This window comes from Vidua chalybeata, chromosome 22 (genome assembly GCF_026979565.1).
Source record: "Vidua chalybeata isolate OUT-0048 chromosome 22, bVidCha1 merged haplotype, whole genome shotgun sequence".
Taxonomy (NCBI): domain Eukaryota; kingdom Metazoa; phylum Chordata; class Aves; order Passeriformes; family Viduidae; genus Vidua; species Vidua chalybeata.
This window is the reverse complement of record NC_071551.1, coordinates 1286048-1301428: the sequence shown is the minus strand read 5'-3', so window position 1 is coordinate 1301428 and position 15381 is coordinate 1286048. Positions and strand designations below refer to the sequence as shown.

Here is a 15381-nt window from a genome sequence, read left to right as displayed (position 1 = left end):
CGCGCAGGCAGCGTACGGGGCAGCCCCGCCCGCTCCCAGCAGCCCGCGCGCGGCGCGGGGGCCTCGGAGCACGGCGGAACCATGCCCAAGTCCAAGCGGGACCGCAAAGGTGGGAGCGGGGCCCGCAACCGAGTCCCGACACCCTGCCCGGGCACGTCCCTCTCCCACCCCCATTCCTGTCCCCTTCCCTACTCCTGTCCCCTTCTCCGTCGCTTTCTCATTCCTTGATGATCCCATTCCCCATCACCCCCTTCCCTCTCTCCATCCCCTTCATCGTCCCCTTCCCCATTCCTGTCCCCTTCTCCGTCGTTTTCTCATTTCTCTACCCCATTCATCGTCCCCGTCCCCTGCCCTATCCCTTGTCCTTTGCCCGATCCCCATCCCCTTCCCCATCCCTCGACTCCTTACGCATCTCTCGTTCCTTTCTCCATCCCTTTCCCCTCTCCCATCCTTCATTCCCACCTCCATCCCCAGCCCTCCCTGACGCTCTCTCCGCTCCCCGCAGTGTCCCTGACGCGGACGCCCCGCAAGGGGCTGGAAGCCAAGCAGGCGCTGATCGCCGAGGTGAGTCTGGCCCGGGCCCGGGCCCTTCTCCCCTCTCCCCGTCCTGCCCGTACCCCCCGCCCCCCGTGCCCGTCCCGGTCCCGGTAACGGCTCCCCCGCAGCTGCGGCGCTGTGTGGACACCTACAAGTACATCTTCGTCTTCTCCGTGGCCAACATGAGGAACAACAAGCTGAAGGATGTGCGGAACGCCTGGAAGCACAGCAGGTGGGCAGGGGGTGGTGCGGGGTGGGGCATGCCCAGGGGATGAGCTCCAGGGCTGACGTCTTCCTCCTCCTCCTCCTCCTCGTCCTGGGCAGGATCTTCTTCGGGAAGAACAAGGTGATGATGGTGGCGCTGGGCCGGGAGCCGAGCAGCGAGTACAAGGAGAACCTGCACAAGGTACCTGCTGAGCTTCTCTACGAGTCCTACAGCTTCACCTGGCACGTTCACATCCTGGAGTAACATCCTGGGGTCACCCTTCTGTGCGGGTTTTAACCGAATCCACCCATGTCCTGCCATGAAAGCTCTGTTGAGTGGAGCAGTGCAGGACTGAGCCCTGCAGGTGAGTCCCTGCTGCTCCCCAGTCCCATGGATGCTCCTTTCTTCCAGGTCAGCAAACACCTGAGAGGGGAGGTCGGGCTCCTCTTCACCAACCGCACCAGGGATGAGGTGGATGAGTAAGTACCACCCTGGCACAGCCTTTTTGTTGTCACAAAACCCCAGCATTCCCTACTGCTTCCCTTAAAGCAGGGATGGTCTCATGGGCCTTTTCCACTTGTCTTTGTCAGCCATTCCTGCAACAGCAGAAGTCATGGAAGGGTTTGGGTTGGGAGGGTACGTGTTGGCGAACTCAATGGGAAGAATGATGATGTCTAACTCTATTTCAGAAGGCTGAATGATTTCTTTATTATAATTATGTTATAATACGTTAATATACTATATAAAAGAAGATACTAAATACTACATGCTACTTTCTCTAACTATCATATCTCACTAACTCACAACTCGTGACCCTGCTCACCAGAGTCCAGACACAGGTGGATCTGATTGGCCATCAGGCCCAAACAATCTACCATGATCTAACTAAGCGCTCACTCTGAGTAAACAATTCTCCAAACACATTCCACAAGAGAAAAACTAGGAGCAGAAATAGAAATTGTTTTCTCTTTCATTTCTCTCTGTGCACCTCAATAAAAAATCCTGAGAGAGAAATGTGCTTACCACAGGAGGGACCTTAAAGCCCATCTCATTCCACCCCCTTGGGCATTTCCAGGGATCCAGGGGCAGCCACAGCCTCCCTAAGTAACACCAGATCCTCAGGAAGCTGTGCCCCAGTCCCTGTCTCAGCCCAGGGTGTTCCTCCCCCAGCTGAAGCTCTTGTTGCCCACCCCTGTCCCAGGTGGTTCTCCAAGTTCCGGGAGCTGGACTTTGCCCGTGCTGGGAACAAGGCGCCGTACGGGGTCAGCCTGGACACGGGGCCCCTGGAGCAGTTCCCCCACTCCATGGAGCCGCAGCTGCGGCAGCTGGGGCTGCCCACGGCGCTGAAGAAAGGTACAGCACAATTTGGGTCTGGAGAAAACACAGAGCAGGATTTGGGTCTGGAGAAAACCTGAGGGACAACTTTCTCCTTGTGGGGCTGGGGCTAGAACTCCTTCTATCCTTGTGCTGTTGTTCCCAAACTCGTGTCAAAGGCTGAGTAAAGCCCCCAGATTTCTGGGGAATGCCATCCTTTCCAGTGGAAACAGCTGGAATTAACCCACTCGGGAACCAGGTGTGGGGTTTTAGAGCTGATCTCACCCATCTCCTTGGGGTGCACTGATGCTGCTTGGGAAGGTGTCAGCTCTAAGGGGTGGTGTTGGAGGGAGTCCTGGCTCTGCCCCCACGTTCCAGGGGAGCTCCCAGTGCCTGGGATCCTATTTCCAGGGGTTTTGCTCTGCAGGAGTGGTGACGCTGCTTTCGGATTATGAAGTCTGCAAGGAAGGGGATGTTCTCACCCCAGAACAGGCCCGTGTGCTGGTGAGTAACACAGCAGCCCTGCTTCCTGACACAAAATAACCACGAATTAATTAACACATCTCCTAAAACTCAGCAGCAATTATTTTGGTTCCTGCTTTGCTCCACTTCCCCCTGGAAGCGGAATTGACTGTTTTGCTAGGCTGGGCACAGAGGCAGTAAAGCAGGAGTGACAGATCTGTGTCCTCTCCTAGAAACTCTTTGGCTACGAGATGGCAGAATTTAAAGTCACCATGAAGTTTCTGTGGAATTCTGAGACGGGAGACTTCCAAAAGCTCGTGGGAGATGAAGCAGAGGAGGAGGAAGAGGAGGATGATGATGATGGCAGCAATGAGGACTAACAGCTTGGACACCAGACAGTTCTATTTTAGGGACAAAAAGAGGAAGATATTTCTCTTCCCTGGGTGCACCTGGACTGGGATGATCTTTATAGGAAATGACCTAACTATGCTTTTTTTTTATATTTATATAAATATCTATGTAAAACTTCAGACAGTTGTTGCTGCTGCCTGTTAGTGATGGTGTATCCTGGGATCTGAGGAAATTCCAGCTCAAACATGAAAACTGGGTAGGAAGGCTCTAAATGTAATGGAATTTTGATATAGCACAAAGGGAAAGATCCTGAGGGTTTGTTATTCTGACACAGAAGAAGATATTTAGCTCAATCCTTGAAATTTTGCCTTATCCCTGGAACTGTCCAAGGCCAGGCTGGATGGGGCTTGGAGCACCCTGGGATAGTGGAACGTGTCCCTGCCCATGGCAGGAGGTGGAACAAGATGAGATTTAAGGACCATCCAATCCAAACCATCCTGAAATTCTGTGATTCAAAGTCCCCAAGTGCTGCCAAAGAGATGACAGGCTCCAGGCACATATCAGAGATGGGCTCTGCACTAGAAAGAGCTTTTATTCTTGTATGTAATTATTTAAGATTTGACATTAAAGCAGAACAGAGGCCTTCACCTTGTTAAGGTGTTCATTTTCCTGATCACCTGCATCCTGAATCACGGGCAGTGCTGGGGAAGCCGAGGGGCCGGGAGAGAGGACTAAGGCACAGGTGTGGATTTTACAAAGCTTCACTGATTCAGGAAAAACCTGCAGCCCCCCAGCCATGGAAGGTGGGGTGGGCAGTACCTCTCCCAAGTCTCCTGTGTGCCAGGTGTCCCAGCCCTCCTTCCCTAGCGGAAGTAGTTGGGGCAGTCGTATGCACTCAGGTTCCAGGCCTCATCGAACGCCTGCACCACGGCCGGCAGCAGGGGACCCTCCTCGCTGTAGTTGAGGTTCTGCTCCAGCTGCTCCAAGTTGGACATCCCAATGATCACTGCATCTCCAAGAGAACCCTAGGAAGAGATGGGAGGTGTTGCTGATCCCAAAAGAAAGTTCACCTCCCAAGCCACTGCAGGCCAAAGCATTTCTTTCCACTCAAGAACATCCAGGAATTAAGCAACTGATGCCACAGATTCTGCTCACTAGGCCAGGACATTCCCAAGTCACTCCAAATCCTCAGAAGCTGCCAAATCCTACTTTATGATGGGCTACAGGAACATTTAGGGAACATGAGGAATATTAAGCATTAGTTTCCTAGTCCACTGAAAGGCAAGTCCTCTCCTTGCTGGGAAGCTGAGTGCGTGGGAAGCCAAGACCCCAGTAACTGGCACCTAAAATCCTGCACTTGAAGCTTCCAGTTCTGAACACATGGGGAAAGGCAGAGCTGCCTCACTCCTGCTGCCCAGCAGAGTACAGCAATATTCACTTTAGAATGCCACAGTCCCACAGGATTAAAAGACACCTACACTGAAATTTCCCTGTTTGTGAGCCATGGCAGCAGTGCCCAGGTGAAGCTCTCACCTGCAGTTTGGAGTGGTTGTAGAGCCAGCGCAGTGCAGCAGATGCCAGGCTGGGTGCAGTGGAGCCATAAGCCTCTTTCAGAGCTTTTTCTATCAGTGCAATTCCCTCAAAATTGTGTTTTTTCCAGTACCTGCCAAAAAAAAGTCATTGTTATTGCCCTTGGGACCTCTAGTCAGTGGTACATCTATATTCCAATCAAAAGGCTTTCAGGAAGCCTCATACAACTCTTTGTAGCCTTGGAGGACTTCTGCAATCTCCTTTGGGAGCTGTGAGGAAGCTGAGCCTAAAAACCACCCTGCAGAGCCCACTCACACATCACAGCCCCAACCACGTGTGCTGACATAATCCTAAGCTTTGGTCAATTCTGCTTCCTCTCAGCTGACTATTAGAGAGTATTTTTTTTCATGCAACCATTCCTGCTTGTCTGTCAGCTCAGGACATACCTGTCCCTGTAGGCCTGAGCCCAGTCATTCCCAAAAAATCTCCCAGTGGGCTGGCGCGTGTCTTTGTCCTCGTACTTGTACTTGCCGGTCAGCAGCCCCCCTGGGATGAAGGGAGCAGCAGGTTTGGGGATGGGCTGGCTCTGCAGAGCCCCCATTCCTCAGAGTTTTGTCCCAAAGCCTGGCCTTGCCCCTGTACCTGCCAGCGGGTTGTAGGCGTAGAAGCGCAGCCCAAAGTGCCTGAGGCAGGGGAACAGCTCGGCCTCCACCTGGCGTGTGGTCGCGTTGTACATTCCCTGCACGGGGTGGGAGACAGCCTCAGACAGAGCTCAGGGCACAGCAAAAAAGCTGCCTTTTCCCACCCTTCCCTGGCAATACCCATCCGAGAGAGCGGCTTCAGATCACACAAAGCTATGATTTGCTTAGGAACAGACATGCTGAAGGACTGCAAATAATTGAAGCTCCATGGCAGGGGAGTCGCTGGCTCCAGCGGTGAACACACTGAGCTGTTTCTGAGCAGTGACCTCACTCAGCTTCCTGAATTTCCTCACTGGAAGGGTGCTCAGGCCTTGGCAGGGGCTGCCCAGGGAGGTTTGGAGTCCCTATCCCTGGAAGTATCCAAGGAAGGCCTGGGCGTGGCACTCAGTGCTCTGGGCTGGGTGACAAGCTAGGCACCAGGCACAGCTGGGACTGGAGGTCTTTTCCAACCTCAATGACTGTAAATTCCCAGACTAACTGCAGCAGATTCCTTCTGTGTTTCTATCTGGCACACTGGGGCTGGTCCTAGATTTGGGGAGCCCAAATCCAAGCTTTCCCCTTCCCTCACCTGGTACACAGTTGGCATCACCCAGTTGTTGTACTTGCAGATGGTGCAGATTTCTGCCACCTCCCACGCGGCGTAGTTTGACAAGCCAAGCTCTTTAAACTTCCCCTGCAGAGGAATACAAGGGAATTCAGTTCCAGTGTTTCAAAGTTCATCTGGACCCAGACAGCCCAAGATGGGTACAGTGAAAAGGACAGTCACCAAATTTTAGTCCAGAAGGGTTAATTCCTGTCCACCTTTTCTGATGGACTATGAATTATTAAGACATGACAAAAATATTCCCCATTTTCTGTTCATTTGGAATTCACACCTTCTAGTTTAAATGATATAACCAGAAAAAAAAAAAAAAAAAAACCTCAGGAATCTTTACCCATTACCAGCACTAATCTTAACCCAGACGGTTAACAGTGCTGGAAGCAAAGTTCAGATGTTCCAAGAGCTCTTTGGAACAAAGTGCACCACGTGAGCACACAAAGAGCAATGGCTGCTCAGCTCTGCCCTGGGCTCTGTCTCCTCTTCACTGAGCTGCACAAACCCAGCACTGCAGACGGGCAAAACAAGCAGCCCTGGTTTAAAAAAAGCAATGGGAAGGAGGGAATCAAGGATTGTCCAGGCTCGGACTCTGCCCTTCACCTCTTTGTGCAGCTCATTGCAGGCACGCAGGGTTTCCTCCACTGGGGTGCCATGGTCAGGAGCGTGGAGGTAGAAGAGCTCCACACTCTTCCTCTGCAGCCTCTCCAGGGACGTGTCCAGCTGGGAGCGCACGCTCTCGGGCTTCAGTGTTTTCCCATCCCATGGGTTGGCCTTGGTGGCCACTTCCACTGGCAAAGAGAGAAGGAATGAGCAAGGATGTTTTCACCTTGAGGAGGGGAGTGGGGATAAGTGACATAAGTGCTTGAGGTGTTTCAGGGAAGATGCCTCTCCTCAGGAATCCCGTCAGCTTGGCAGGGGAGGCTTCCGTCTGCAGGGACTGAGGGTCTGCTCCAGGCAGTGAAGGTCTGCTCCTCAGGGTCTGGGGGTCGGCCCCTCAGGCATGGCATCAGCAGGGAGAACTCCTGTCCTAAGGGGATGGGCCTGGGGCAACTCCCGTTTTCCTCGCGGGCAGGGAAGATCCCTCTTCTCAGGGAATGGACTCTGGGGAGGGCCCTTGCCCCTGAGAACGGCCTCAGACTGGCCGGGAAGACCTTTCTCCTTCCCCAGAGAAGTGCCATCTCCTCAGGGAGGGCATTAGCCTAACAGGGAAGACCCTGCTCCTCGGGGAACGAGTCCTGGGCAAGTCTCGTCTCCTCAAGGACAGTGTCAGCCTGGCAGAAGAGATGAGACCTCCTCAGGGACAACCCTCCTCAAGGAAGGACCCTCTCCTCAGGGCACGGTTCCCAGCAAGTCCCCTCTCCTCAGGGAAATCCCTTCTCCTCAGCAAAGACCCCTCTCCTCACCGAAGGAGTCCTGGCCAAGTCCCTTCTCCTCAAGGACAGTGTCAGCCTGGCAAAGCAGACTCTTCTCCTCAGGGCAGCCCCCTCTCCTCAGACACGGGCCCCGAGGCAGCCCCTCTCCCCCGAGGGCAGCCCGCCCTACCGGTCTCGGTGCCGCCGGCCAGCAGCGCGCCCAGGATGCGTTCGGACTCGCCGCCCGCGTACATGAAGGCGGTATCGACGAGGCGGTGTCGGCGGCGCAGGAAGGCGCGGAGCAGCTCGGCGCTCGCCTCGGGCCCGGCTCGCCGGCCCATCTCCATGGCGCCCAGCACCACCGCGGGCCGGACCCCGCCGCCCGCCACCGCCGCCATCGCCGCCCGCGCCGCCATCGCGCCTGCGCGGCCCCGGCCCGCCCCTCACACGGCGGGGCCGGGCCCGCGCACCCCGAGCTCGGGGAAAAGCAGCAACTTTGCGAAAGGCAGTGCTGGGAACCCGCGGGGAGCGTGTGGGACAGCAGCGACTTTGTGAAAAGGCTCGCTGATTTCAGGCTGCGGGTCTCTGAAAAATTGCCAGTGTCTGGCAACTTCCTGAGAAAGCGGCTGAGGAGCGGCAGCACTGGGGAGAGCGGCGGGTGTGGGACAGCCTTAAAGGAAAACCGGCGGGTGTCTGAGGAGTCGTGGATTTGCAAAGAAAAACAGCCCAAGTTTCAAAAAGAGCGGGCTTTCAAGGAAAAATACAGTTCCAAACCGCGTCGGTGAAGAGGCGAGTGCCGGTGCTGCGAGGATAGGTTGGGTTGATTTCGGCTTCTTTTATTTATTCTCCCCCCACTCCCCTCTTTTTTTCACTTCTCCTTTTCTTCTTCTTCTCTTTTTTTTTCTTTTCTCCCTTCCATTTCCTTTTTTCCTTTTCGTTTTTCTTCTTTTCCTTTTATTTTTTTCTTTCCTTTATTTTTTAATTTTTTTCCTTCCCCCCTTGTTTTCCTCTTTTTTTTTTTTTTTTCCTTCTTATTTCTTCTTTATTTCTTCTTTCGTTTCTTCTTTGAGGCCAAACGCTGCCAGGCTGGCAGCAAACCCAAGGCCAATAAAGGTGTATTATCCACTAACGATCTATTTTTTCCAACATGATCCAATACCGGAGGAGCCCCAGACCTGTCCCTCCCACGGATCTTTCGTTCCCCATTGTTATTAAATGTTCCCTGTGTTATTCCCTTTTCCCCAGCGTTATCCCAGCGGCTCCATGGCTGCGCGGCGCTGGAGGGGTCTCTCCTTTGGGAATCTCTCTGATTGTCCCAACGGCTCCCGCTGGATCATGGATGTGTTCAATGAGTGTGCCCAGGACGGCCGGGATGTCGCCAGCATCGTCCTGGGGCTGGGCTCCATCGGCTGCTTCATCGCCGCAGCCTTCCCGTGAGTACGGCTCCCGAATCCCTGGGTGCCGCTCCTAAATCCCTGGGGAACGCTCCCAAATCCCTGAGTATCGCCCCCACATGCCGGGCAGCCCTTCCCGGGGGATGGCAGACACGGAGCCGCAAGCACAAGGTGTTATTAAATTAAATTATTAAATGCCTCCGGCACGAGCAGCGAGGGCTCGGCAGATTCCGGGTGAGGGGAGCAGGCAGCGCAGCCCCAGAGCCCCGGTGGTGGCCGCGGTGTTGTTGCTGTGCTCGTCAGCCGGAATGTCCCAGGTCAGGCACGTGCAGGGCCGGCAGGACAGGTCACACTGCAGAAGGAATGTCCCCGGGAGCCCTGGGGTGCTTGGAAGTGCTGACACAAGGGTGGAAGAGGGGCACATGAACGGTCAAGGCTCTTTCGAAACCAGAGGGGAGGATCCCGTAGCCGGGATCATCCTCCCTGCTCCTCCCACAGGGCGCTCGGTGAGCACCGCAGGGGCTCAGGAGTTCTACCTGGGGCCGGGGGAGCGCGTGGCCTTGCTTTTCCTCCCGTGATTGCTTTGGGATCCACAGGAATCCTGGGGATGGCTCCCAGGTAGCGCTGAAGCAGCTGAGGGTGATGTTTGTGCCTCTGCCCATGCTCTGCAGGCAGTTTTACCAGGCCTGCAGAACGGGCATTATGGACCAGGCTCTCTCCATCTATTTCCTGCTGGGATGGCTGGGCGGAGACCTCCTCAACCTCATCGGTTCCTTCCTGGCTGATCAGCTGCCCCTGCAGGTACCGGGGCTGGCTCCCAAACACCCCAGCTCCAGGGAGGAGGGAGGGACTGGCAGCTGCTTTATCCAGCCCTGGGAGCCAGAGACCCAAACTGCCTGGGATGCTCCCTCTTTGCCCCCCAAAAATGCTCCCCTCTCCCATTCTGGGCTTGCTCCCTTTTTCCCCCAGGGTGTGGTCCATTCTCTCCCAGGGATGCTCCCTCCTTCCTCCCTGGGGATGCTCCCATTTTCTCCTCTTGGTGTTTTCCCTTCTCTCCCAGGGATGCTCCCTTCTTCACTCTCAAGTTACTCCTTTCCTTCCCTCTGGGGCTCTTCCCTTCTCCACCCCAGCACACCCCCCTTTCCCCCAGGGACACCAGGAGAGCAGGGAGCACCCTGTGGGACCATCCCAGCCCCCCCAGGTCCCCGCGGGTGTCCCCAGCACGTCCCCTCCCTGCAGGTGTACACGGCCATTTACTACGTGCTGGCAGACCTGGGGATGCTCTCCCTCTACTGCTACTACCGGGTGAAGAACGGGGGCAGAGCGTGTGAGTTGGGGCAGGGCTGGGGCCTCTGCTCCCCTGGGCACTGGGAGCAGACAGGGGGGGATTCCAGGGCACTCTGGGAGCCCAGGAGATTCCAGGCACAGTTATTAGATGATGCCTCTTAGTGCTTGCTGGGTTGGGTTTTTTTTTCCTTGGATAATTTGAGCCCCTAGGAGAGCCAAAGCCAACAAACATCTACAGGCTGGGCCTCGGGCTTCTGCAGACCCTGCAGCCCACCTCCCCACAGTGTCCAGGCTGAAAACAACCCCCCATGAGCCTCACTGGGCACAGAATTAAATAAATCCCCCACAGTTACGTGGTGACTCCACCTCAGAGCTGGGAATCATAGAACTCCTAACTCAGGCAGTGCTGGAAGGGAAAGGGGGAAGTTTTCCCACTGTTTTGGGGTCAGTGCTCCAGCCTTGACGGGGAAGTTCCTGTCTGTTCAAGTGGAGTGAAAAGGGAACCTGAGCAGTTCTTGCAGGGTTTAAACAGAGGAAATCCCCTTTCCAGCACTGCTGAACCCCAAACAGGCTCCTTGGGACTGGGGTGATTGTTTAACTTAATAAAGACATGTAAAGTTATTAGCCAATTTGGCCCATCAGATCCATAGTTTTGTTAAACTGGAGAGCTTGCTTACTAAGTATAATAACTAAAAATTACTGAAAAACAATAAATTACTACTAACAAATAAGCCACAGCAGGTCTTGCTCTGGCAGAGATTTGAGAGTGACTTAAGACAGTGAAATCTTCTAGTGGGGATGATTTTTAAGAGCCCTAAACCTGAAGAAACCAAGATAGGAGCAGTTTCCTCCCTGATAAGGTACAAATTGGGCAGATCACTGGGAGATAAATCACATCAGTCACCCACAGCAGCCACTGCCCCATCCCTTGGTGAGATAAGGGAGAGTTCAGAGGTTGCTCAGTCCCTTGGTGAGATAAGGGGGCGTTTGGAGGTTTTGGCACCCCGAGAGCATCCTGGTACCCCTGGGGCTGTTGGGGGTTGCTGGGTTCTCCCTGATCAGGCTCTGTTTGCCTCTCTGCAGTCCCTGCTCCCATCAACGCAGCTTTTGTGTTCCTCTCCGTGGGGTCCCTGTCCAGCCTCTCCCTCCTGGGCAGTGCCAGCACCGAGGCTCCAGGGCCTTTCAGAGGGAGGTCTCTGCTGTCAGCTCCTGGGGATGAGCTTGGACCAAAGGTGAGCCAGTTCCTAAATCTGGGAGATGGGATAGAGGTCTGGGTGGGGATGGCCTGCTGGATGCTGTGATCCCAAAAAACCACCCTGGACCCCACTACGTGTTTTGGGGTTAGGGGCTGTTCCTATTTTAGGGCCAAATTGTTCTCCAGGAGAGTGTTAGAGTCTAGGAAGATGGCACTGGAAAGAGAACTTTTCCAAAGATTCCTCCAAAATTCAGTAACAGTTTGCTGCAGGATTTCAGACATTTCAGGGCATTTTCACTTCAAACTTCAAGTGCTTCTATGGGCCTGCTCAAGAGTCAGCAAACCTCACATTTCCCACTTCTCTGTTTGCAAACAGACTTTATCTCAGGGAGCTGCATAGGACGAGCAAAAAAGTGTGGTTCCTTTTTTCAGGAAATTTGCAAGACTTCTCCTCTTTAATTCTTTTTCCAATTATCCACATTTATGTATATTGCTGAAAATCAAACAAGCAAGAAAGTGCAGCAAGGTAACTCAGTTGGCTGAAACTGAAGGTAGGTTTGCAAAATAGTTTTGCTCTAGCAATAGAAAAGGACCTCTCCAAGCAATGCAAATAAACCCAATTCCTGTTATAACAGACTGCACAGGGTATTTTCCTGCGGCAAAGTGAAATGTAATTATCAGTTGTAATTATCACGGGGCTGTCAGAGGAGGGGAGCTGGGCACACGCGGGGCTGGGTGTGGCCGTGCTGGGGCTCTGAGCCCAGGGGCTGACCCTGTCCCTGTCCCCGCCCCTGCCTTTCAGCCTTTCTCCAGGACTGAAATCATTGGATTTACCATCGGCTCCGTCTCCTCCGTGCTCTACCTGTGCTCCCGAGTGCCCCAGATCTGCACCAACGTGAGTGCCCAGCCTGGGACCCCGGGGCTCCTCACGTGTCACTCCCAGGGGGCTGGGGAGTCTCCTTTCTCCCCTCGGGGGTTCTCTTTTCTCTCCCAGGAGATTCTCTTTTCTCCCCCGGGGGGGGGGGGTTCTCCTTTTTCCTCTCTACTCGGAGGTCCCAGGCCCCATGTCTGATCATTCCATAAGGGACTATTTCTCTCTATTTATTTTTCTGCCCTCCCTTTAACCTATTGATATTTTGAGGGTGGAGCTTTCATTTTGTCTTATTTATAAGCCAAAGGGGAGCTAAAAGACTCTCAGCACTGAGTCACCACTTCTCTTTTTTTAATGCTGGGGGAGAGCATGATTAATAGCATGTTGCAGAGAGATTGAGGAGAGCTGCACCCAAGCTCCTCTCCTCTCTCTCTTCCCAGTACAAGAGGAAATCCACCAGTGGGGTCTCCTACTCTCTCTTTGCCCTGGTGATGCTGGGGAATTCCCTGTACGGCCTCAGTGTCCTCCTGAAGAACCCGGAGCCAGGCCAGGGCCAAGGTGACTACATCCTGCACCACCTGCCCTGGCTCGTGGGCAGCCTGGGCGTCCTGGCCCTGGACGTGGTTGTATCCTTTCCCCTGAGATGGGATCCCATCCTGCCAGCAGGGCCTTGCAGGGAGTGGAACAGGGCAGGAGGGTGGGGTGATGCTGCTCCCTGGGTGATCTGTGCTGCTGCAGCAGCTGGGAAACGCCTCAGCTCCTGGTTTGCATTGAGCTCCTTGTCCCACTCCCACCTCTCCTGGCACAAACTCGGGGTGCTGACACCCAGTGCACCCCCGAGATCCCCCTGTGAGTGTGCAGAGCCTTGACCTCTCCCCAGATCTCCTTCCAGTTCCTGGCCTATCGGAAAGGACGGCCTGGGACCCTCGAGGAGAGGGATGCTCTCCTGGGGGAGCCGGATGAGAGCCCGGAGAGCTGACACAGGGACCTGCCCTGCAGGGAGAGGAGGAGGAGGATGCACATGAGGAAGGTGGCCTTAGGGCTGGGCAGACCAGCCCCTCCATGCTGGTGGCTCCTGGCAGAAGAGGCCCCGAGCCCGTGGGTGACACATTGTGCTGCCGAGGCGGTGGCAGAGGATGCTGCTGGGACACCTGGTGCCTCTTTGATACCAATGATGCTTTCAGGATAAAGGGGAATTTTTGGATACCTCAGTTGCTCTTCGCTGCTCCAGTGCCCCACAGCTGAGCCTGGTCACTGCTGCGTCTGCCAAGGGTGATCTGGAACTTCCTTGGTGCTGAAAAACGTGGGGAGAGTGTGAGTGGGGAGGGGACAGGGATGGCTGACCTGCCACAGACACAAGCACCCCTGTGACCTCGCAACTCCCCCTTCAGCTCCTTCTGGAAGGCACACAGGGCTGGATCCAGTGGGAAAGGAACAGCAGAACCAAAGTGTTCACTCCGCACCTATTTTAATTAGCATGGCTCACCCATCTATAAAACATGTCCTTCCCCACCTGCCTCCCTTGGTTTCATTTTACTGCTTTACTTGGCAGCTCCTGCCTCTTTCCTAATGAGTCTCACAGTCCCATTTGTCTGACTTCTCATTTTTTGCCTCACCCATGTTTTAATTGCGTGGATTCCTTGGGGAAGTTGCTCCATTGCTGTTCCCCAGCAGAAGAGCTGCTTCTCTGCTCCCTCTGGTTTTCAGTTCCTGCCCTCTCTCCTTGATGAATTTATCAACTTGAAGAATTTATCCTCAACCTGACGAATTTATCCCTAACCTGCTGAGTTTATCCCCAGCACTGATGGGTTTATCCCCATCTCAGGGCCCTGAACTCAGCATAGTGCTCCTTGACCAGGGCAGGACAGGAAGCAGGGCTGGTCTGGGAAAAGCTCTGTCCCCAGCAGGAGAGAGTGGAGGTGTAGCCAGGCTCCCTCCCATGGGCTGAGCCCTTCCTGCTGGGGATGAGCAGCTCAGTCTCCCTGGGAAAATGAGGAAAACCAACCAAAGCTTGGAGACCCTTCAGGAAAAACGATCACAACTTGGCCTTGTGAAAACAAGAGCTTTCTTTTTCCTGCAGTTGCTATGAGCTCTTTTGCTTCCCTTTCCCCTCTCCAGCTCCCTTTCTGATACCCAGCATCGTGTCCCTTTTGGCTTTAGCTCCATTATCATTAATTCATGATTCCTCAGCCAGTCCATGGCATTTGTCCTTCCCAAGGAAGTTACTCAGCTTTGTCCTCACATTGAGGACACCAATCCATGGTTCCACAGCTCAGCCTGGATCTCACATTAAATGGGATTCCAGCTGCTCAGTGCCCACCAAGCTGCAGCAGCAGGTTCATTGAAACACAAGCTGGGCCAGTACTTGGAACTGACCAAGCTGTCTTCAGAAAGGAAATGTATTTTTCACTCTCTCCGGGCCCCTTGAACCAAGTGAGTGGATTTTTACTGGATTAATTCACAATTCTGCCCCTCCAGATTCACAGGCAAAGGGGCTGCTCACCTCCTCCTGAAGCCAGCAGCATTTCCTTTCCTGTCTTTCCCTGGGATTTGCAGAACAATTCATATCCTGTTTTAATCCAAACCATGAGCAAATTCCTCATCTCTGCCACTCACAACACTAAATAATTGTCACAAACTGGCTTTTCCTAAACTTGGACAAAAAACCTCTGCCATAAGGAGGAAAGAGTGTGTGTATATATATATATATATATATATACACATTTTGATATATATTTTTTTAATATGTATATCTCACAGTCTGTCCCCACAGGTGCACCTGAAGCACGAGTTAGGTACAAAGCTGATTTACTCTGACTTTACTTGGGCTGGGCAGGATGGAGCAAGGCAAGCAGCTGCACACAGAGCTTACACACCCACAGCCACCTCAGGGTGGCTGGAAATTCCTGAGGCTCTCCCCAAGGTTCTCATCTCTCCATGTCACTGCTGCAGCCCTGTCCCTGTGTTCAGGGTTTTGCAGAGGCACATGTTAAAGCAGAAAAGGCAGAGCAGGAACAATCACCCCTGAGGGACAGGGTAACTGCAAACCTCACCAGGAGTCTCCCCCTCCCAGGCTCCAGAGCTCACACAAACATCTCCAGCTTCAGAAAAGGTTTGTGCTGGGACAGAACCGTGATACAGCAGCCAAATCTCAGAGTGTTCCCTGGGGGATCCCACCCTTTCCCAGCCTGTGTCCCACAGGAGCTCCTGCAGGCTCTGGGTGAACTCTGGCCACATGCAGGAGTCTGGGTGGGACACAGGTCACAGCACAAATGCAAATTAGAGCACATTAAATAATCAGTGTTAATGCCAACGGTCCCCACTTGCAGAGGGTCACAGAGGGCAGTTCCCAGGGGCAGGATGAGCCCAGCAGATCTTTCTGTGCTTCCCCAGGATGAGGTTTGGTACAACCTAAGCCTGCAGCAGGCAAGGGAACCCAAAGCTGTGCCAGGTCCCCCTGCCCACCACGGGCTCAGGAGGGGATGCTGGGGAAGGGTCACAGGTGACACAGGGACCAGGGAGGAGCTTTTGGGTCAGCAGGGATGGGAGGAACCACCCACCCCAGCACAGCCCCTCTGCCCAGA

General features: G+C 54.1%; 3 protein-coding genes across 4 annotated transcripts; 2 read left to right on the top strand and 1 right to left on the bottom strand.

Moving 5' to 3' along the window:
* Positions 1-40: 40 nt before the first annotated feature.
* On the top strand, positions 41-3048 carry MRTO4 (MRT4 homolog, ribosome maturation factor). The gene is made up of 8 exons (XM_053962890.1): positions 41-109; positions 506-564; positions 666-769; positions 862-943; positions 1154-1221; positions 1944-2095; positions 2484-2560; positions 2752-3048. Exons 1-8 carry the CDS (start codon positions 82-84, stop codon positions 2896-2898), a joined length of 717 nt encoding a protein of 238 aa, XP_053818865.1. The 5' UTR covers positions 41-81; the 3' UTR covers positions 2899-3048.
* Positions 3049-3429: 381 nt separating this feature from the next.
* Positions 3430-7480, bottom strand: AKR7A2 (aldo-keto reductase family 7 member A2). Its single transcript, XM_053962887.1, has 7 exons — positions 7241-7480; positions 6299-6486; positions 5669-5773; positions 5042-5138; positions 4846-4945; positions 4403-4532; positions 3430-3894 (listed from the first exon to the last, which is right to left on the bottom strand). The coding sequence occupies exons 1-7, from the start codon at positions 7464-7466 to the stop codon at positions 3733-3735; spliced, it is 1008 nt and encodes a 335-aa protein (XP_053818862.1). The 5' UTR covers positions 7467-7480; the 3' UTR covers positions 3430-3732.
* An 11-nt stretch (positions 7481-7491) lies between these two features.
* SLC66A1 (solute carrier family 66 member 1) lies at positions 7492-13384 on the top strand. 2 transcript variants are annotated; one of them, XM_053962889.1, is made up of 8 exons: positions 7492-7839; positions 8296-8483; positions 9116-9245; positions 9684-9771; positions 10815-10963; positions 11729-11821; positions 12238-12423; positions 12678-13384. In XM_053962889.1, exons 2-8 carry the CDS (start codon positions 8314-8316, stop codon positions 12774-12776), a joined length of 915 nt encoding a protein of 304 aa, XP_053818864.1. In that variant the 5' UTR covers positions 7492-7839; positions 8296-8313; the 3' UTR covers positions 12777-13384. The 2 variants fall into 2 exon arrangements, with proteins under 2 accessions (XP_053818864.1, XP_053818863.1); XM_053962888.1 differs by having other exon boundaries at positions 7492-7864.
* The last annotated feature ends 1997 nt before the right edge of the window (positions 13385-15381 follow it).